The following is a 22,190-nucleotide window of genomic DNA, read 5'->3' on the forward strand; positions in this document are numbered from 1 at the left end:
ACCTGATAAATATCTGATAAATCAAATCACCAATATCCAACTTCACAGTGAATTCAAAACAACAAATAAATACAAACTAGTGCAAATTAGTGGCAGACATACCAAGTCAGTACTGATCAAATGAAGAAATTAAATACTGTGGTCAAAACTGTGAAGAAAAACCCACACTCACAAAACAATGTATGTTTTTTTCAATTATAGAAGACAGAATGAGAGACAGCAAAACCACATTTCCATGCCCTGTTTGTTGTGTATTTAATGCATTTCTGGCTTTTTGTCATGGAATAATTCTATGGTTTACCAAAATGCAATCTCTGGGCTTGTTAATTTCATATTTAGCTTGCTAGGTCTGTAATCTTGCCACTCTTAATGAAAAAGGTTTCAGGCAAGTATTTACATGAAAAATACTCATTCAAACCCTAACATTTTACCCACAAAAATACACAGAGGTTGGCTATATTCTGGTTTATGAAAATCTGGTTTGCACAAACTATCATAATTATTCCTTTTTGTAATAGCAGCTTCCCATGACAATTAAGAGACTTGGTTGTGCTGATCTGTTTGCATTAGAAATTTGCCAGAAATACAAGAATGGAAACCTTAAAATTACTGCATTACCTACTGCCAGTTTGCAAACCTGCTTGTGTAAAATCATTATCTGCTTTTCACAAAAGAAGCAGAAAATGCTGGGAGGAGTAGGATGGAAAATAGGTTTGACGACAAGCAGATAGCTCAGACTGTGCTTCCTTTGTGTGAGAAAAAGTGAAGATGTGAGAATAAGTTGGAAAATAGTATACTTCAATATAAAGTGAAATCAGTATAAAATTACTTATTTATTTATTGAAATAAGTCCATTTTCACTACTATAACACACCAAGTGTGGGTGAACGCAAGGAAAAGAGAAGTGAGAAAACCTTTATTTTTTATGTCCCCAGCAAGGGATACAATTACTTTTACCAGGACAAGTATAACTTCTGTTCCTGAACACAAAACAGAAGTTGCTTTAAACTAGCTACAGAATAACCCAAGTAGTTGAACAAATAATCAGCACAGTAAAAACTTGCGAACTCTTCAGTTATTAGGACCTGGGCAAGTCTGTTGAAGCACACCTGTGTGTACTTCAGTCTCTCTTAAATACCATCCACATGCATCAAACACCACTTTATTTTAACTCTATACCTGTAAACAAAGTATTTAAAATAGATGCTATTTTTCTGCACTCTGAAGCAGTACAGAATTACTCCCAATATCCACTGCAGAACCTGTGTTATGGTTGTAAATCAGACTTTCTCCAGCTCTACTGACTAACCTACACTGTACACTTGAGAGATTTTATAGTTTTGTTAAATTCATAGCTGTTCTGCATCCAAAGTTGACTCCCTTCTGAAGGAGGGTAATCAAATTAGGTAGAAGGAACTGATGCTTGAATACAGAAAAGTGACCTGCTTTACCACCTAAATTCCACTGCTTCACCAAAGTGGAAAAGCAGAGCAGTGTTGCAGCAGAGAGAGCAAAATATCAAACCTTTCTTTTATAGTGTATTGGTGAGAGTCCTTAGACTAGCACTTCTTTTCAAAAGTTCAACTTGCATTTATGCTCAAATTACATTTACAGCTTCTCTTGTGTAGGGTATTCATATACCAAAGAGGGATGATTCAGTCAACGTTGTGATCCTCACTACAGAATATGAAGCTGGTTTGCCTAATCTTTTGACATCTCTCATTGTCATTACCTTCCTTCCTTCAACATCTGCAACAAATAAATCAAGAAAGAGCCTTGAGGAATTCATTGTCTAGTGGGCAGGTAAAAATACAATTGCGGTTAAAAAGAGATTGAGAAACTATCTATTAGAGAGCTACACCAAGATCGTGCCTCAGACTAATAGTTCCACATAGAACCACCCAGCACAGAAAAGTGTATCAAACTCCCTATTATCTGTAACTTTACAATGTGATTGCTTCTACCAGAGAACCAAGATCCCCCTGTGCTGCAACCACTCACACATAGCTACACATGCATTGTAAAGGTTTGGGCACACAGATTGCACGAATACTACCACAAGGTAAGAAATTTTGTTTTGGTTTTCCCCAGAAAATCCCATCCTGGTAAAAAAGCAGTATTACCACATTGTCCAAATGGAGGACAGAGGCTGAGAAGATGGACTACCACAGGCAAACTTCCTCAATACAAACCAAAGCATTGACCGCACTACCACTGAAAGGTACATTACTGGAACCTGTTAATTGCAGCTGGGACAGAAGAAAGCAGGATTCATATTGGGAAACAAAAGGAGGACAAAACTGTCTTGGGAAAGAGCACTTTGTCCCAAGCATACCACCCTATTAGATAAACACAGACACTTCTAAGTGACTCCCATGTAATAGCATCTCACCTCCCATTTCTTAACACACTGCTCTCCAAACAATCCCCTGTTGTAAGGGCAATGCTTCAGGAAACAATATTACTTCCACTTCCCAGAAAGAGATCTGAAGCAGTGAAAGCCACAGGTGAAGTCTCCAGAAGATATGTAATGGGATTTTTAAAAATGTCTTAACAGACTAGACATGTAATTCTGCAGAAGGTTAGCAACAGACAAATACTCAAGAGGATTTTCTAGAATACCTAAGCACCTGGGGGCTTCTACCCTTACTTATAGCTATGTAACTACAGCTTTGAATCCTAAAAAAAAAAAAGCACATTACCAGAAAAATCCCAAACTAGTCTTCAGCCCCTAGTCTCCCCACACAGGAATGACACAGTGATGAAGTCACCAAAAGCACATACAAGTTTCCATCTTCAGCACTGAAACTACCCACTAATCCTGCTGAGTCTTTGGCTTAGAAATTATCGAGTTCTTTGTCACACAGCTCACAACTCAGCCCTGCAAAAACCTTGTCCCTGCAACTCCCAAAACTCAGTGCTTCTCCAGCAGCAACACATTAAAAAAAAAAAAAAAAGGTCTGGAGATCAGACCGACTTCTGTGTAACAGCTTAGTGGTTAAAGAGCTTAGTCGGACCAATTTAGACATTACTTATATTCTTTCTTTACTTCTCTTTCCCTGTCTAATAGATTTCTGTGAAAAGTGGAAATATGTTCATTGCTTCCCCTGAAGAAGGGAAGTCTCATTTGCAGTCGCTGCTTAGAACCAATGTACATGAAAAAACACCACAGGCTAAACAATGTAAATAGATTTTGGGCAGGGACTGTAACCCAGTACAAGTCATCCAGCTGACCAGAGTTTTCCAGGGAGGACAACACAGAATGCACCTCTCCTCTTTCAGCTTTAGTGGACCATTAGTAATCTCACACAAACCAGAGTGGTTTTTTTGCTGGGTATATCAGTCATTTTCCTGGGACAGAAGAAACATGGGTCTTGCTAGTAGACAAAAAACAACTGAACTAAGATGAATCAAGAGTCCTGATTTCTGCAGCTTGTTTAAGAAAAACCCATACTATGCTTCTACTTTGATATAAATATTAGGTGCCACTCTTTGAAAAGTGATTCTGAAACTAAGCCAAGGAAACATGTCCTGACAGCACCTAATGTGGTGACTTCAAGCAATGAGAGATTTGAGACATTCCTGCAACTTCAACATTCCCCTATGAATGCCTATTCCTCCGTGTGCGCTAGGTTTCTTTGGTACCGTTTCACTTACACCACACACATCAAGCACTTGTCTGCCCTCATTCTGCAGCCCAGTGGTGTAAAAGCACCCACACCACACCACTGCTCCCATCTTGCTGCAGAGAGCAGTCAAAGTAGCTTATCTAAGGTCTCACATATAGTCCAGAAACTTGCACTAGCTTCCCTCCAAACCCCAGATCCTGGCAGCTGCATCTCATCCATCTGAGAGCTTTCTGCCTTGCTTTATATTAATACAGAGAGGTATTTCCTATGTCTACAGATTTTCAGGCCCTCAGGTCTGTCACAGGCTTGAACAAAACCCTCTTGACCCTTAATGCAGTGCATACTTACCGCTGCATTTTTCTTTCAAAATGTGTAAACTAAGATTACTCCAGGATTCTTTCACCTACACAGAGATGTTAAAAAAATCAAGGCTTCAGATGAAATACACACCTGAGTTCCAGGCACAAAATGAGCTGACAGCAACTAAACAAAGGACAAAAGACAATTCCTACATTCATAAGGCCTCTGTGTCCGTTTGACTGAAAGAATATTTGAAAAAAGAATGTTGCATATGCGAAGAAGCTAGACATTTGTATCTGCAAAGAAAAGTCTCATGTCTTTCCATGGACAAAGGTTCTTTAGGTGTATAATAGCAAGGCTGCTAATGTTAGTTTTAAAAGCATCTTGTATACATGCTTGAAAACTCATCCTCAAACAAGAACCTACAACTTCAGAAAGAAAAAAGCAACCACATGTATGCTCATGGGGCCCCTCTTCTTGTACAGTCTTGTGGTGTTGTTGCTTTTTACATCTCTATATACATGATCAAACCTAAGAACAATTTGAATCCTTGGTAGATTGTGGGTTTAGGAAAAAATGCCAGAAAGGAACCACGCCCTAGAAATTCTAGGATGTCACAGGCACACAGTTGTAAGACTTTTTCTTATGCCGCCAACAACCGAAACAGGATGCATTTTTTCGTGTCGCTAGTCTATAGAGACAAAAAAGGGAACTTTGTGGAGGTAGGAAAACTAACTGCCTTGTAGATAGCAATGGAAAATGTTCAATTTATATTCTTCACATTCAAGACACATTATGAGCTTTGTTTTCCACCTCTAGAAAAAACTTAAAGCAGGGAGATGCAAAGGAAACAGTATATCACTCTTGAATTACTTACACCAAGAACTTATACACAATTTGCTTTTCAAGAATAAATACATAAAAAGTAGCTCTGACATAAGAAGTCCCTTGACATTTGGATGAAGTTGCCAAAGATATTTAATATGACAAATAAGCAGGAAAGCCTCATCAATGCTTGATTTTGCTGTTGTTTTAGATATTGTTTAGAATGAGACAGGAAGGAAACATACATCTTGCCAGCAGAAATTAGGAAGTACTGATAAAAACTGTAAATAAGCAACATGTTCAGACTGCAACAGCCTTCTGAAATCAGGACAGAAAGTCTACTGGTCAAATTGACTATATGACTAGATAATCTATCCTTTGTTAACACACTGAGACAAGCATACAGGGAGTGTTTTATGCCCAAAGTCTTTCAAACCATGTGTTATTCAAGACTGTGTGTATCTCAAGGAGAGGTACCTACTTTGTATCTAGTTACATGCTCTACAAAATTACAGAAACCTGACATTAGTGGTGCTGTAGCTGACTCTCTTTTACACATCAGCACAGTGCCATCTTTCAAAGAGGGCACTAAGAAAGTGGATGGTTCTCATACAGAGTGAATGGCACCGCATGGAAGTAGGAGGTGTAAGAAGAAAACCAATTTAACAGCTTCCTCCAAACATTCCCTTTTCTTTGCCTTGTCCCTCCAATGGAAAAGTGTAAGTGTTTTGGCTAGGTTTGGTCTTGCACTCTTTTCTTTCCTTCTCTGAATGTTATCACAAAGACTTGACTCTGCAATTTCCAGAGCAGTCCTCTGCAATACTGCAATACTTGAGCAGTCCTCCTGTCTCCAAATACAATTAACAGAATAGCAGACAGGAGGACTGCTCAAGTATCTGTGATGTTATATCTCCTGGTAACCCCTGAAGCATAAGGACAAAGGAGACTCCAAAGCAGTAAAGGTACTGCTGGACCTTGTTACACAGTGAACATGTGTTTGGAAGAAGTCCTCTTCCTTCCACAGCAAACACATATTCAATCAATATTCAGGGATTCTCTAGAATCTCTTATCTAATAATGGATGTTAAGTAACTAAATCTTAGGTCACACACCATCACATACCTATCACAACCATTTCAGTCAGAGACAGAAAAGTCAAAAGACTTTTGCAAAGGGCTGCAGAGCTCACAAACTCACAGTTGGAGAAACCCCAGCCACCCCATTTTCAGATGCCCTAAATCAAAAATGGCGTCTTTCCTGGATCTGAGGCAAGCAAGCCCCTGGATAAGCATCAGCAGGTATCTAGAGCACAAAACAGAACAAACAGCAACACTGACTTTCTCTGCAGATGCTTCATGAAGGACAAGTACTAAACTTTTGCCTCCTGCAGCCACCATAAAACTCCTGTGGAGACTCAAATCCCCCTTAACCAAAACCATGACACAGTTTGTCTCAGCTGCTGGACACAAACACCCACATGGAGTCCATGCTGCCACTGGCTTCTTGGCTGTCAAGCAGCAAGATGGTGGCTAGTCCACTTCCAACACAAGATCTCTCAATGCAGACAGGTGAAAATACAGCACTAGTTATTTTGTCTCCCTTGCACTTATTAACAGGAAAGTGTAATTGGAAAACAGCACTGTGTCATCAAAAAGAAGTCGAGAATCATTTCAGATATGAAGCATGGCTGAGAACTTCTTATTCACCCCTGTAAAAGGGTAGAAAAGGAGAAAAGTGGCTATCCAAGATAAAAACTTTGCTCAAAGATTTCTGTTTTCTCTCTAGTTTTAAAAAGTCACATTTTAATCTCATGAAAAATAGGATAAATTGGTTTACCAGCACATGTAAGTTACTGAGAAAGAGAGATTAACTAGATATGCAAATATTTTAAATTAGAACTCCCATTGTCTATCTCATTATAAGGAATGTGCAAAAATGAAGATCCACCTGTCATGCCAAGAAACGAAAAGACTTGAAAAAGTGTAATCAAAATGCTTTCTCTTCCTTAACCCCCCAGCTAAAAGTTCACTCAAGTTTGCCTTACGAATAATTTTAAGTAATACTGTCAAGTTAACATGGCAAATGACAGCTTCAGCCATGGAGCAACTGTCGGTGACATCTTGTAACCCTGACTTTGCCAGCTCTGAGGCCTGTGCACCATCAAGCAAGTGTTCTACCACCCTCTACAAGGATCTCACCACTGTGCCAGTTCAGCAGGTTACCTGCTCCTCCCCGCATCCACAGCCGAGTCTGCTGCTGTTAACTCCATGGGCACTCCTGAGTTGGGAGGAAACCAATTGCCTTGAGGACACAATAGACCCAAGCAACGCCTTTTTGCTGTTGTTCCTGGTTTTCAAATGGTCAGTGTTAAATTCCAAAAGCGTTTACAGTGACTGCTGACAAGTACCACAATATTTTATTAAGAATTTGCAGAGAAGCCTGTATTGGCCTTGTTCTGACTTGTTGATTAAGGGTTCAAAGTCAGAAAAGACAAATGGATAACATCTTGTTTGCTCTCTAAAGCACTCTTTTGCTGTAGTATATGTGCACCATGGGCTACACCTGTAACTGAAATGCAGATGATGCCTTAGCAACAGCTTCGTCCTGCCCTCTCTATGGTGCTACACCTTCACTGGCTACTCAGCCCTAGGGCAATCACTTCTTTCTGGGGTAAGCTAGAATGGGGTCCCAGGGGGGTTTTCTCATTTTCAAAGTCTCCAAACAGCCAAGCCACATCCATAAGCAGACTAACATAAAAGAGGTTTACTATACTTTAGACAGAGAGCAGCATTTTTAAAAATTAAATGCTATCTGTAATCATTCAGGACATGCACACAGTAACTAATACATACTAAACAAAATCTAGAGGCAAGGTCTAGTGTTATACAGATTCTTTATAAAATGAAGGGGACAACTTTTACTTCTGCTCAATTGTGAGATGTTCTGCCAAGGTTTTTTAAGCAAACACAAGAAAAAAGAAAAGCACATGTTCTTACTGCCAATGTTTCACATCACAAACATAACAGTGAAAAGTTTTTCTTGTTTGAAGGATTAGAATCTACTGCAGCAAATGTCAAAAACCTCTGTGTGTGATTCTGCAGAGAAGCTATTTAAATAGACCAAAAAAGAGAGGCCAACTTAGAAGATCAGCACTCAAAACTATGTTCTGTTTCCTTCTAACACATGAAGAACTGTCACCACCCTATCTCTGCCACCTTACAACACAAAAACTCAACAAGCAGTTCCAGAAAGATTCTTTAAATATTTTCAGTTTGGTACTATTTCTACTTAGAAGAGTACACCTCACACATTTTCTGACAGCTGGAAAGTATGACAAAAAATTGTCAGCTGTATCTCATACTCCGCTCCATTGGCTTTATCCTGAATCTTGGTATGTTTTCCTCCTTACTTGCAAAACAAACCAATTATGGAAGAAGAAGAGAGATATCTAAGAAGCACGAGACATGAACAGTTTGGCAGCTTAAAATGAGAATGAAAGTAAAATGAAGTCCAAACTTATTATGTTTATATCTCATTATTAATTTTCAACCAGTCTCATGATATTCCAGTGACTGGCATGATTTAACATTTGGAGTTGGCAATACAGCATACCATACATCTACATAACCATAAAGAGACCAGTTCAAGTTTAGTATGGGGACTATAACTTTTGACTTGCCTGACATTTGCATATTTAAGTGTCTTAACCGTAACACCAGTGTTCAATACCAGAGCATTATGGACCTGTCTGGGGCTAAGATGATTTTTATGTTGAAATCCTATCCACACAGGCAAGAAATCACCATTTAGAGTTCTATATATTATTTGTTACATATTTCAGTTATATTTAAAAACTATTATTTAAACAAGAGGAATATGGACACCTGGTTTTGACATTATGCCCAAAACCATATCTCCTACACTGAACTACAGAGTTTGTGCCACCACTAAGACAAACAGTTATCAGGGGAAAAGGTTCAGAGAAGTACTAGAAGTAGAATCACAGAATAGAGTGGGTTAGAAGAGACCTTAAAATTCATCTAGTCCCTGCCATAGGCAGAGACATCTTCCACTGGGTACCACTGAAACTGTAAAACTATCACCTTGAACCAAGACAAAACCTGTAAGAACACAGAAAAACAGAAAGACAAGTAGGTATTCTTAAAACTGATAAATATTTTTGCATTTTAAAACAAAGATTTATTTTTAACTTGAACATTCAATTTCTGACGTAGAACATCATTTCTTGACTATAGATAGGACTGGCTTCCAGATACACTTTTGTCACCTGCTAGCTAATGCAAGCAACAACTTATATAGCCCGCCTTTCACATTATCATTTTTGTTCTGCTCCCACTGCACCTTGTGGCTGAACAGGTTTTCTGAAAGTCAGTGACGAGATGTACACAATCTGTAGACCACAAAGGTAACTTTTTTAACAATTGCACTGTTCACAAACGGACCCACATATCAGCCCAATTTTCTATTACATCCATAAACAGTACACTACAATTATCCATAAAACAAAGAAAAAAAAGTAAGACCAGATTGATAATTCTGAATTCTCTATGTCTGAGAGCCTCAATGTTAAAATTTTTCACCAGTTTTAATTCACCAAGTCTATGGTATTCAATGTCATTGACTGGTATAAGCAGCCCCTTCACATTTTGTAACATAAATCAAAATCAGAATCTTAAGGAGCTTACAATGGCAATTATTTCACATGCCTGAATCTTTATGTTTGAAGTTATGTCCTTAACAGAGACAAGCAGCCAAACACTTTTAAACCAGCTTTACAATCAGCTCTGCAGTCTTAATTCTACTTTCCTAATGTCTATTTTGTGCAATGAAAGAGCTCCTCTAGGAAAACTGGTAATGAGATCAGCGAGTATATAACTAAAACCTGCAACACAATGCACATACACAATAGGGCAGGATCAAGTTTACACAAATGCTGTAAAGCCTGGGCATCCCAGCAAAGCAATACTTCACTCTGAAACCTATCTGCTAATTAATGTTTTTTTCCTGTGCTGAATGACCTCAGCACTTCTTTTTTGCCCCTAGAAGGACAGCAAATCTCACAGTACAAAATAGTGCAAAAGCTATACACAAAATGGTGACACAGCTTGTCTTGCTTGGTGGATAGTAAGTCCTGATTGTTCAGAAGGAGCCTTATGTCTGTGTTGTATTTCCAGTCACAACAGACAACCCAAAGAGCAGTGGTGGCAGGCAGGAGGGGAGCTTCTCACTGCAAAGGTACACATCACTTTTCTCCCTCCCTCTGCTTTCTCTCTCCTCCACCACTGCTGCAAAGGGACTGAGGGTTCTCACCAGAACACTCTTCCTTATAGCAGTTCCTTTAATTAAAAAAAAAAAAAAATTAAATGCAAGGATTTTTAATAAGGGGAACTGTTAGGTGACCATAACCACAGGGTCACCACTGGCCTCCTCTGTAATTGCAAGTCAGCCCATAAACTAATACAGTCAGTGAGGCAGCATCATAGCAATTAGTATCTTTCAAAGATAGAGAAATGCTTTTACGTTAAGCACGGTAGAGCACAGCCTTTTGCCAGTAAAAACAGAGCATATGTCTTAATTTAAACATTTGCTCAGCATGTTTTGTGCTACTTCCTGTGTCTTAAGCATCTGTCTGAATTTGCCTAAACAAGTGGGAGAAAACAACACTTTGCTGATGAACAGTGAAAACTGGATTATATGGAAGTTCTTGTTGTCACGCATACTATTCTGCAGTTGCAAGGGGAAAGGTTATTTCAATAGTAACTCATGGAGTAGTAGCAACAACAAACTTCTCAGTAATTATCAGGACCTTTCCACAGAACAGCTGCCTAACAGCTGTGAGGAAAAGAAAGCACAGAACCTTGTTACAGAATTTAGCAGCTATTACCAAGTAAAAGGTTTCTGGTTTAACTCCAGAATAATAGATTTTCCAACTTTTCATAAGCTTCTAAGCTTTTCTGCTGGCTTCAGAGGCTAAATAACCTAAAACTGGGACAAACAAGCCTCAGCTGTCAAACTGATTTGACAGCCTATTTTTTACATTTTGTGACTTTAATCAAAATGCCACTTGTTTTTCTCTTTCTCCTTAACAGTACCGTGTAAGCTGAAGTCTTCAAAATTTCACTTCTAATCTCTCTCATTTTGAAGTTTTTCCGTTTAGTTCTGACTACCCACTGCCTGTATCTCTATTAAATCTTTCCTACTGTTTACAACAGAGAACAAATTCAGTCACTATAATTTTAGTTGGCTTTCCAGCTATTTTTCAAATGCAAGACAACATATACTCAGCTACTGAATGTGTCAAAAATAAAGTCCACACATGCATGAACATACGTTCATGCCAAGCCCAGGTTTTTGCCAAAAAATAAAGAGGAGAAAGAGGAGTGTATTTTTCTGTTGCACAGGTAGAGCATACAAAAAAACATTTCTCTGTAATGTATGTGTTTTATCACCATGAAGATGAAAAACAGTCAAAATTCTGCCATAAATTAAACAAATTTATTCCCATCTTTAGCCCCGTAGGAAAATAATTTACTGAGTCTTAAGAAGCAAGCAGAGTAAAGGCTGGGATGTCATAGAGCCCATATATTAACTCAGTCAGCAATAAATCTTCCCTTACTCTCCATAGTACTTTCTTAAATAGCTCACTATAAAGCCCTAACCTAATTAAAAACAGCTTTCTTGGCAACAGTGGCCTTGATTTCACTTATTTACACATTAACTGCAGCCTCCGTTTGGCCAATCCAGTCTATTCCCTGTACCACACAGGGCCTTTTATCTGCCCTGGACAGCATTTTCTCCAGCAGATGAAGTAGATGCCGATTGATTTGCTGTCGAGCATGGTAAATTAATAGCAACAAATTGCTGAGGGCCCCATCTCACTGCTCCACCATGCTTCGGCAGTTTTGCTTTATTTGCTCCATGATGGGCAGCAGTCAGGCCTCTTCAAGTCAATTTCTTCTTAACAACCTGCAATACTTTTCAATGGTGAAAATAGAGCTATTCCTTGTAAGACAGAAATCAATATCCTATTGCCCTTAGAAAATGCTAAACAAGCAGTATTGGCAATCCACTTGGTACTGGAGGGTATCAGATATAATGCAAATCCATACTGCTTCCCTCCTCGTAGTTATTACAGCTTGCTAAAAGGTTCCTAATGCCATTTATCATCATTTACCATCGACTACTGCAGCTATGATTATGATATCCTATCAGCTAGCAGAACCCTTTCATTTCTATCCAATTAATATTTTAGCAGCACTCAAATGGGTTGCTACTCAAGTCTTGTAATAAAATTTACATGGATTGGGCTGATTTTTTTTCCCTGTGATCTTAAAAAGCCACTTCATTTATTTTTTAATACCCAACTTCTTAAAAGACCTAAATTTTCCTTCCAAAAATGCTGAAATTCAGCATTCTAGTACATGAATTAGTTTAGGGATGACAGTCTAGGCAAAAAGTGCAAAAAAGAATTTATGTATTGACATCTCCAAGAAACATAAAAGATTAATGCCATATCTTATTTATACTTTTCATCAGTCCCATTCATAAATATCTCTTGTCTATAGCCAAATACAGTTACTTATTTTACAATTACAATTCTCAATTAAGCATTCAGCAAGAGTGTTTGATTACAGCAATTTAAATAAATTGTTTACCATAACATTAAAACACTCTAATTTCACAAATTAAACCAATTGACCACCTCCAAGCACCAACACTATGTTAGAAACACAGATCAGTCAATTAACTATTCATTCACAAACTATCAACTGAGCCTCTTAAAAATGTTTAAAAAAGCAACTTAGTAACAAATGGGCATCTTTAGACCATACTCAAGCATTATGCTAATATTAAAATTTATAACAGTAGGGACATATCTGCTTATACTGCAGCCCAAAATTCCTATTCCAGTATCTTTTTTTTTCCAGAACGTGTTGATTTTGAAGCTGTATTGATCCTAATACAGAATATCAAAAATCAGCTTAGTATATTAGGCTATAACATCACATGTGACAGCACACCCTACATTTGTCTTTTAAAAAATTACAAATGCCTAATTCTACCAGTCTAATGTTATTTACTCAGTTACCAAAATTTAAATTAATTATGTTCTCAAACATAATTGTTAAAAATTGGCAACATTATGCAGGCTTAATTAAGATTAAATCCAATTTACTAAATGTACTTTAATTGGTACTAATTACATTAGCTTTCCTTTCAGAATGACAAATTCCCCATAGGTTTCACTTTAATTGTCTTCTATCAAAATCAACACAGGATGACTGATGATGAGCATCACACAAGGGGTGGGAAAAGAAATGCTCTTCCCCCCTTCTCTGCCCCCAGCCACACAGGCACTCTCACTACTGCTGCTTTCTGCACGTTTATCCTTTTATCAATTTGCTAAGTCACAGAGTCATGACTCTATCACACATCATTTTCTGTTCCAGTGAAAAATTTCTCTAAAAATAAATACTCTGTGGCTGGAAGCAGCCAAGAAGAACAGAAGCTTTAACAGAAAAACACACAAAGGTTTCAAATATCAGGGCCACCAATTACTAGGGTACTTCCAAGGACTCCAGGGAGTCCTGCTCTTGAACTCTTTGAGACACAAATCTAATAAGTGAATAAGCCTAACCTGATCTTGAGAACTAGGCCCAATTAAGCCGAAGGGCAACTTCACCGCATTATTGCCTGCTTTCCATTACAAGGGCATCCATTGAGTACATCTGGAAAAGAACCTGAGAGGAACCAAGGCTGTTTGCCCAGAAAAACAAATAAAGACAGATATGCCTCTGTGCTAAAGTGAAAAAAAGAAAGAAAATATAATAAGTTGGTGGTTTGCAGGGCTGTCTGTATTTCATAATGTGATAAACTGCCCTCAGGATTTTTTATATGATTGAATTTAGAAAGCTGGGGGGGGCGATGGAGAGGGAAAATAAAAAAGGGTGAATCGCTCAATTTCAGCCGCATGAAATTCAAAGATGGGAGAGGAGGAAAAGGGAATTTAAGGTGGTAGACTGAAAAAGCTTTGGACACATCGAATGAAGCAATCAATGCCATCTATACAAAGACCAAACTGGACAGCAATACTGTGATCATAATGAAAACTGGTAATATTTTGCATTTTCTGAGGCAAGAGGAGAAAGGAAAACTACAACACTGTGTCAATAGAAAGGGAGTTATGAAAGACGGGAAATTGATACCAGATTTAAGAATGAAAGTGAACAAGTTTCTTAGCTGCAACTAATTTGATTCATCGTCTGACAAAATATTTCAGTGTTTTGCATAAGAGCACAATACTTAAAACTCAAATAAAATTAATGGTGATGGAAAAAGGTGTTCTAATTAAAACCCAGTCCTTTGTAATCTCCACACTTAGTTGTCACTAAGTATTTAATTTCTGCAGAGTATCACTGACGACTCCATCACCATAAACGTGTAAAATGTCTGAAGTAAAGCATTTAAAAATTAAGTCTTTTTCTGTGGGTTTTTTTCCCCTTGCTTAATACAATTCCATTACACACTGCACTTGCAAGCTGATGTTTTTGCAAAGAATTTTGTGCCGTCAGTGTAAGTCTAAAGCACTGCTGTAAAAATGGGGTATCTAGAAATATAAACAAGTTTGACTGCAATGCTTGCTTTCAAATGCCTGTAAGAATTTGCTTTGTAGGTGGCCTGTAGAGACTCTGGTCTTTGTGAATTGTTTCCATATCTACAGCTTTACTGACTGAGGACTTGTTTGGTTTTATTTTGGTTTTTCTTCTACTCTAATGGGACCTGAAACAATCCAGATATTCATTTGAGAACAGACCCAACACTTCTTAGAGTCAGTGACCAATCTTTCCAACAGCAGACATGACAAGGATCAGGTCCAGAGAATCAGCATGTGCACACAATCTAATCTGCTGAAATCACTGCCTTCTCCTGTCAGCCATTTGTTGAGTCTTAACACTATCTGTGAGAAGGATTCAGAGAATTCTAAAGATCTACGTATGTCTGTAAAATAACTTGTATGTACAAGGTTCCATAAGTTTGGAGCTGTAGATTCAAAATGCTTTGAGGAGGGAAATCCCAGGGTCTTCCTATGTATGCCATCTAGCAAAAATGGCCCTAATCAGTTCTTTGCCATTGACATGCTAATGGAATACAAAATATAATAAATAACATGAAAAAACTTTTGAATTGTATGTCTGCCAATAAAGATCAACAAGATAAAGAAATCCTATTTCCAAACCCAGAGAAGTTGCAAATCCCTAACTTTGAACAAAAGCACATACAAACTAATTTTCAGGTGATCTTTCTTCTCCCATCCAATCATTTCTTTATTTTTGCAGTTTACACTCCCCAGCAATGCTGGCGAATTGCTCAACCATTTGCTAAAATGAGTTGCCACTACATAAAAAGTTCCCTCACTGGAAAAGAGGTCAGATATTCAATGCATTCTCCTCTAGAAAAGGTTAAAAAACAAACATTATCAAATAAACTCTAATTTACACTAGCATGCTCTAGTTGACTAATCTCTTGCTAATCTTGGCCTAAGTGCTAGAGTTCAAGGTACAGAACCAATAGCAGCTCTCCAGTATCTAGAGGGGGCCTACAAGAGAGCTGTAAAGGGCCTTTGACAAGAGCGTGTAGTGATAGGACAAATGAAAATGGCCTTAAACTGAATACATGGCTGGTTTAGTTTAGGTATTATGATAAATTCTTTACTGTGAACATGGTGAGGCACTGGAACAGGGAGGCTGAGGATGCCCAATCCCTGGCAATATTCAAGGCCAGGCTGGATAGGGCTTTGAATAACCTTACCTAACAGAAGTTTCCCTGCCCATGGCAGGGTGGGGTGGAACCAGATTTTATTTAAGGTCCCCTCCAACCCAAAGCATTTTGTGATTCTATGCTTACACCCTCACAGAAAGCTCCTTTACTCCTTTGTGTCTGAGATGCTAACACATTGGTTCTGGATAGAAGTCCAAGTAAGCAGCCTGAGGGAAACATCAACAGCATTTGCAGCTCCAGCTTATATCAGCCCAGGTTAACCAAAACAGGCATTTTTTTTCCACACACTCTCCTCTTCCTAATACACATATCTCAAAAACCCCAAAGGTCTGAGACCAGATAGAAAAGAAGATACAACCCACAAACCCATCCATACTCACAGACACCCTCCCTGTCAAGTATAGGAATGCCTGCATGTGCAAAAATTGCATGTGGAAAGTCAAGCAAATAATGCACAATTGGCAGACAAGACTGTAACTTACAAAGAGTCTGCATACCAAACATGAGACAAAAGATTCAGGGTCAGGTGAAGAAAAAAAAATTCTGATGCACTCAAGCATGCAATTAAGGCAAATCAGACAGAATACATGTGTTTTAAGATTGATGGGAGAAATTATACAGACCATTCTTACAACAAAAGTAATTCTTTACCTACCTGTTTATGCATCTCTATATTCAGCCCATAGGACATCTCGTAATACTAAGAAAAAAGAAAATTACTCTATTAGTCCTTGCAGTTGTGAAAACTATTTTGGAATTCATTTTGACTGAAATACCATCTGTACAAAGACATAGAGACCTATACACATTAATTTGCCTTGAAGAGGTCCTGGAGTTGCCAAGAGCATATCTCAGAATAAACTTTTTTTTTTTTTGCTTTATCTACATTGTTTCATATCACATTTACAAAGAACAGCTGTAAAACAAGGCAAAAACAGACAACAAAAAATAACGAAAAATAATCACAAACAGAGTCAAGGATTAGAAACAGAAAATTATGAAGATTCTATTCACTAGCACACATAAAATATTCCAAAAAAAAAAAAACCCACCCAAAGTGCTTCAAGCATAAAAACATACAAATCAGCAACATCTAACAGACCGATTCAATATTTTAAATTTAAAAAAAAAATCCACAAAAAATACATGTAATTAAATTGCAGGTATTAAAAAAAAAAAAAAAGAAAAGTGCATGGAAATTCAGGGCCAGAGCAGACACACCAATCTAAGTATGTCCTGCTGTGCCTGATTTCTGCAGGGAACTCTGCTCAGTGTGCAATGTTAATACCAATCTCCAAGACTTAGGCATATCAGGCATTAAAATGACAACTGCAAGCCTTACAATTTGGTTGTGCTCTCCCTTAAGATTTTTTCAAGGTTATTTACTCTTTCTGTGTATACAAGAGTATTACTTGTCATGTGCATATGGAAAACGGTTAATCCTTCAGAGATGTACAAGAGAAGAGATAGCAAGAGTTCCTCTACAGTTATCATGATCCATCACACAATTGCCTATTTAGAGATGTCTTTCTATGCACATTATTTAACCAGGCAGACCACATCAGCTGAGGAAATCCCTTTCACAGCTGAGATCCCCAGCATTCTCAATTTAATGAAACAATGATTCAGCTGCTGAAGAGCAACAGTTCTTCTAGGAAGTAGACTTTGGATTTGCATGCACTTAGGTACAATTTTGTCTTACTGCCATCATAGGAAAAAATACTACCAAGAACCATTTTACAGAGATATGACCACTGGGAAAAGTCTACAAAAGTGAAATCATCCCCAGGTACACTACAGAAGTTGCACACTGCTTGGAAGGGCTGACAAGTGATTTGCTAGCATTTGGAAGAAACATCCTCAATTGCTTAAAAGGTTAAAAAGCCAGATTCACACAGATACTGACAGGTGCAAAGAAGTTAAAAGACCCTAGAAACTACTGATTCATAATGGAAGCACTGATGCAACCTCAACAACAGCAGTGCTACTACAATCTTCCTGTTCGCCTCCAGCAATCCAAATGTATGTCAGTCTCAGTATACCAGGCTAATAGACATTTGAATTTGTTATGCAGCTTGCTTACCATGACATAATGTCGCTGCATCTCTGTCTTCTCACTGGCCAGTTTTTCACATTCTAGCTTTAAACTGTTCAAGAGACAAAAAGGAAAAAGCATGGGTACTTCATAACACTAAAGTGACATTCTCTTGAGCACTGGCTGCTCCCCTTTTCAAACATTTCTCCACTACCCAAATATAAATGCATATTCCAGCACTTGCTTGGGAGTTTAAGATGGGGGTTTGCACTTTTCCATTTTCAAAGGTTATTATGGAACATCTTCATCTCCTAAAAGAACTGCAGACATACATGTGGTATACACAGAAAATTATTTTTCTGACAAAAAAGCTAAACACTGACACTGGTTCACAGAAGAAGCATGCAGGGGTTCATATCTTTAACAGTTAAGCTTGAGAAGCTACTAACAAAAATGTAATTTGGGTTTCAGAGTTTTTATTTAGGTGTTTTAGAAACACCTCTTTCTTTTACTCAACCCACAGAAGAATCAAATGTACATTACCACTTCAAGAAGAAAAACTTGTGGATTTGAATTTTTCCTCTTTGCTATTACTGATGATAGAACTGCAAGTAGAATACTCCGTGTAATTTAATGAATACCGTGGCAAATACCAACGCCTCCAGTGTTTATTTTGTTTTCAGAAGCCTGCTAAACAATCCTGCCAGAAGTCACTCGTCGCTTTGAGGACACAGCACTGTTCCACCTAAGGATAATGAAACAGCTCGCCGCCTCACTTCCAGGTTATCAGCACTTGACATGTCAATGAAAGGCGCGAGGGGGCCGAGCCAAGACAAGATGCTTGTCCTGAGCGGCGTTTCGAAGAAAACCAAAGGACGAGTCCAACCAGACACATATTTTTCTATCAACACCCGCCCTCCCCCACTCTGCATCCAAAAGTAAACAAAAAGACCAAAAAAAAGAAAAGGGGAAAAAAAAAAAAAACACGAACAAAAACGGAACGCGGGGAAAACAAGAAAATCCGCTCGCACTGCTCGGCTCGGGGCCCACAGGAGCCCCTCGTCCCCAGGGCCGGGAACGAACCGGGATGTGGAGGAGCCGGCGAGGAGCGCCGGGCTCGGGTGGGTCCGCCCCGCTCCCGGTTCCGCCAGGGGTCCCGCACCCCGCCGGCGCGGCATTGAAAACGGCGAGCGGAAAGACCACGCAGGGCTCGGGCAAAGTCTTACCTGTGGTACTGAGCCTGCAAAAACTGAAACTCCTCCTTAATCCGATCGCAGGATTCTGAAATGGTGAATTTAAAGGGCTGAGCTGGCTGGTGAGGAGCCTGCAAGCAAGGAACATCAAGTCTTTTAATCGCCTCCTCTCATCCGGTCACCACCTCCCGCCCGCCACCGTCCACCGCTGCGGCCCTCGCACCGGGGCTCCGCCGAAGCGCAGCCCCCCAGGTCTCCGCTCGTCCGCGGGCGGAAGCGCGATGCCCCAAGCGTCCCGAGATGCTGCCCCGACGTGTCCGCCGGCGGCGCGGTACGGGCGCTGGAAGAGGTGTCACCCGTTCGGACCCTCCGCACCGGCGGCAGCCACGGGACGCGGGGCTGCCGCCCGGACCGCCGCGCACCGAGCGAGGGCAACTCAAACAAGCCAACCCCGACCCCGGGAGGCGGCGGCGGCGGCGCGGCGGACAACAATAAGAAAATGGCTACAACTCCGCGGTGCCCGCGCCTGAGCGCTGCCCGCGGGGCCGCCGCCGCCACTCACCGGGTGCCGGGTCTGCGGGTACATCTTGCTCAGGTCGCGGATCATCCACGCCGCTTCGGGGGGCGCTGGCGGCCGGAGCAGCGGGGATCACGGCTGCAGGCGCGGCGGCGGAGACGGCGGGCAGGGACGCCCCGGCCCCGCCGCCCCGGGGCTGGCGGGGCACCGCCGGCAGCAGCGAGGCGCGACGGCGGCGGCGTCCGCGACGCTCGGGGGCCGCTGCCACATCCCCCGGGGGCGATCAGCGGGCGACGCCGGCCGGTTCTCCCGAGCGCCGCCGCCTCTCCACGGGCTCCGGCGGGCTGCGAGCCCCGTGCGGCGGAGGGCGAGGTGGAGGAGGGCGGGGAAAGCCCCTCCGCCGGCGCCGGCGCGCGCTCCACCGGAGATTCCCCCCGCCGGCAGTTTTCCTCCCTTCCTGAAAACTTTTACTTGCTGCTGCCGGCGGCTCTCCCGGCGCCGGGCGGAGCGAGCCGCGGAGCCCCGGCGAGGACGGTGGCTGCGGCGGTCGGGCGGCTGCTCCGCTGCCGCGGCGGGGGTGCTTGCGGTGCGGTGCCCTTCTGTGCGGCGGTCCGGTCTTCGCTGCTACCGCCCGCACCGCATCTCCCCCGCTAGTGCTGCTCGACCGCCTTTTGGTTTTTAATTGGAAAAAAAAAAAATAAAGAGCAAGAAAGATTTAAAAATACGGTACGGTCTGGGCAGCTTTATTTATGTTTTTTTTTTTTTTCTCTTTTTCCCTCCGCGCCTTTCAAAACTCCGGGAAGTGGCGGTGGTGCCGGCGGCGACGCGCGAAGCGGAGCCCCGTACTCGGCTCGTCAGCGCAGCGTAGTCCGGCCCGGCCCAGCCGTCTCCTGCCCAGTCCGGTCCAGCCCGGACGCCGCTCCGCGCCGCTCCCACAGCACGCTCTGCCGAAGTGACTCCTTTGACCAAATTTAGCAGCGGCTTGTCATTAACATTCTGATACATATTCACAGCAGCCGGAAGACCGCCGCTGAGGGGCATCCTGGGAGTCGCAGTCCTGCCAACGTTAAGACTACCCGCATGCAGCCGCTCCAAGGACTACTCCTCCCATCAAGCACCGCGACGCCGTCAGCCTCTCCCCACGCGCCTCGCCCATGAAGGGCGGCAGCGGCGGCCAATGGGCGGCGGGCTGCCATTAATCGCCTCTCGGCACTAATGCCCATCACTTCCCCGCTGACAAATGGGCGCGCGGGCCCGGGCAGAGGGGCGGCCCCGGACTCTCCCCCACGTGGGGTCCCGACGCGCCGCGGACCTTTAACCAATCAGAAGGCTCTCCGCCGCCCCCCCGCCCCCGCTAGCCCGCCGCCCGAGGCGGGGCCCGCAGATCGCCGGCGTTCCGCGGCGCCGGCGTGCGAACAGGGGAAACATTTGTTCAGCCGTCAATCAAAGTAACGTGGGGCCGGTGTCGGCTGTCGCCGCCGCCGCCGCCGCCGCTGCCGCTCCCGCCGCCTCCTCCTTCTCCGCGCGGGGCCGTGGCGCGGCGGGAGCGGGGGGCGGCGGGGGGCTCTGCCTCGCGCTCCGCCCGCGGACACCGCCGGGGACGGGCGTTATTGAGGGGCAACATCGCCTTAAAAAGGCGGGTGCGGCGTCGCCGGTGCCCTCGTGGATGGGCAGGGAAATTGGCCCTGCGCTGCCCGCCGCGAAGGCGGGGCGCTCCCGCCTGCTCTCGACTCGGCGGGCCGGGCCGGAGGCCTTTCCCAGCGCCCGGGAGGGGCCGCGGCAGTTCCGCCGGGGCAGCCTCGGCCGCCCGATGGCTCCCGCAGTTCCCAGTGCCACTGGGCACGCTGAGCGGTGCCCTGCTACAGTCGCCGAATGCGACGTGATTTCAGTTTTGTTGGTTTGTTTTTTTTTTTTTTTCGGCTTTACTGAAGGAGCTCCGCCTTTCCTCGAAGAAGCGGTGACAGGGCCATGGTGTTCTCCACCCGCAAGAGGAACGCTTCAAGACCCGGTCGTTAAATGCTCTATTGTAATGCCACGTTTGTGTTCGACGGGGCGTTTTGTCCCGGCTTCACAGGGCGGCTGCGCCCTCTGCGTACTGCACGTTTTGGAACGTACAGTAAACACACCTGGAAGCGACCTGTGGGGAGGAAAGGACAGAAACTACGGCTTCATCTTGCTGCAGCAGCCGCGGCTGCTGCCTTTTGCAGGCTGGGGATCTGGGGAGCAGGCGTCCTCCCAGGTGTTCTCCCAGGCCTGAGTGTCACATGCTTTTTCCAGGGCTGTCACTGAAGAGCTGGAACGTGAACACCTGATTCCGCACACACTCTCCCGAAAAAAAAGGAACGATTTTGCACGTAGTAGTGCTGTGTCCTAAAAAAACCCCAGAACAATTTTTCTGCAGAGCCCCGCTCTAGACAGTGCTGTGCAATGATGCATACATGAGGGATAAGCTCATATAGTGTTGGATTTCTTTTCTTCTCTGTGTCGGTCATGCTTAGATTTGCCTTCAAGCAGTTTGTATTCCTGATGAGTTGCAGTTTGAACCTGCATGCAAAATAGATATGGTTTAGTCATGTCATTTTTGATGTTTGTATACCAAATCTATAGTCTTAAAACATACACTCAGCAATTAATACCCGAATGATGGTAGCTAAATTACGTATGCTTAGAGGCTTGGTTGTAAATTCTCTTTACAGCCTACAGATCTCTTTACTGCCTACAAATCTCTGCTAAGGCCTGCAGCTACTGAGCACCTTGAGGCCTTGATAGGACATGCCACCGAAGTTTTACTATTGAGGTTTTGCCTTGCAAAGTGACCTTCAAGGACTGATCCAGTGGAACAGTTGTGGTGATGATGAAGGTGGCATCCGTCTTCTGCTGCTGCCTCGGAC

At 42.4% G+C, this 22,190-nt stretch overlaps 1 protein-coding gene across 4 annotated transcripts in view; it reads right to left on the minus strand.

Annotated features, from left to right (window-relative positions):
• Window positions 1–20,622, minus strand: part of LOC137465114 (transducin-like enhancer protein 4) — a 98,527-nt gene extending 77,905 nt beyond the window's left edge. For all 4 annotated transcript variants that reach the window (XM_068176878.1, XM_068176876.1, XM_068176877.1 and 1 more), the window contains exons 1-4: window positions 19,345–20,622; window positions 18,816–18,913; window positions 17,638–17,701; window positions 16,210–16,254 (exon numbers count right to left, since the gene is read on the minus strand). In XM_068176878.1, coding sequence (XP_068032979.1) covers window positions 16,210–16,254; window positions 17,638–17,701; window positions 18,816–18,913; window positions 19,345–19,389 — 252 coding nt within the window. In that variant the 5' untranslated portion in view covers window positions 19,390–20,622. The remainder of the gene's footprint in view (window positions 1–16,209; window positions 16,255–17,637; window positions 17,702–18,815; window positions 18,914–19,344) is intronic.
• Between the last annotated feature and the right edge of the window lie 1,568 nt (window positions 20,623–22,190).

Source organism: Anomalospiza imberbis, chromosome Z (genome assembly GCF_031753505.1).
Source record: "Anomalospiza imberbis isolate Cuckoo-Finch-1a 21T00152 chromosome Z, ASM3175350v1, whole genome shotgun sequence".
Classification (NCBI taxonomy): domain Eukaryota; kingdom Metazoa; phylum Chordata; class Aves; order Passeriformes; family Viduidae; genus Anomalospiza; species Anomalospiza imberbis.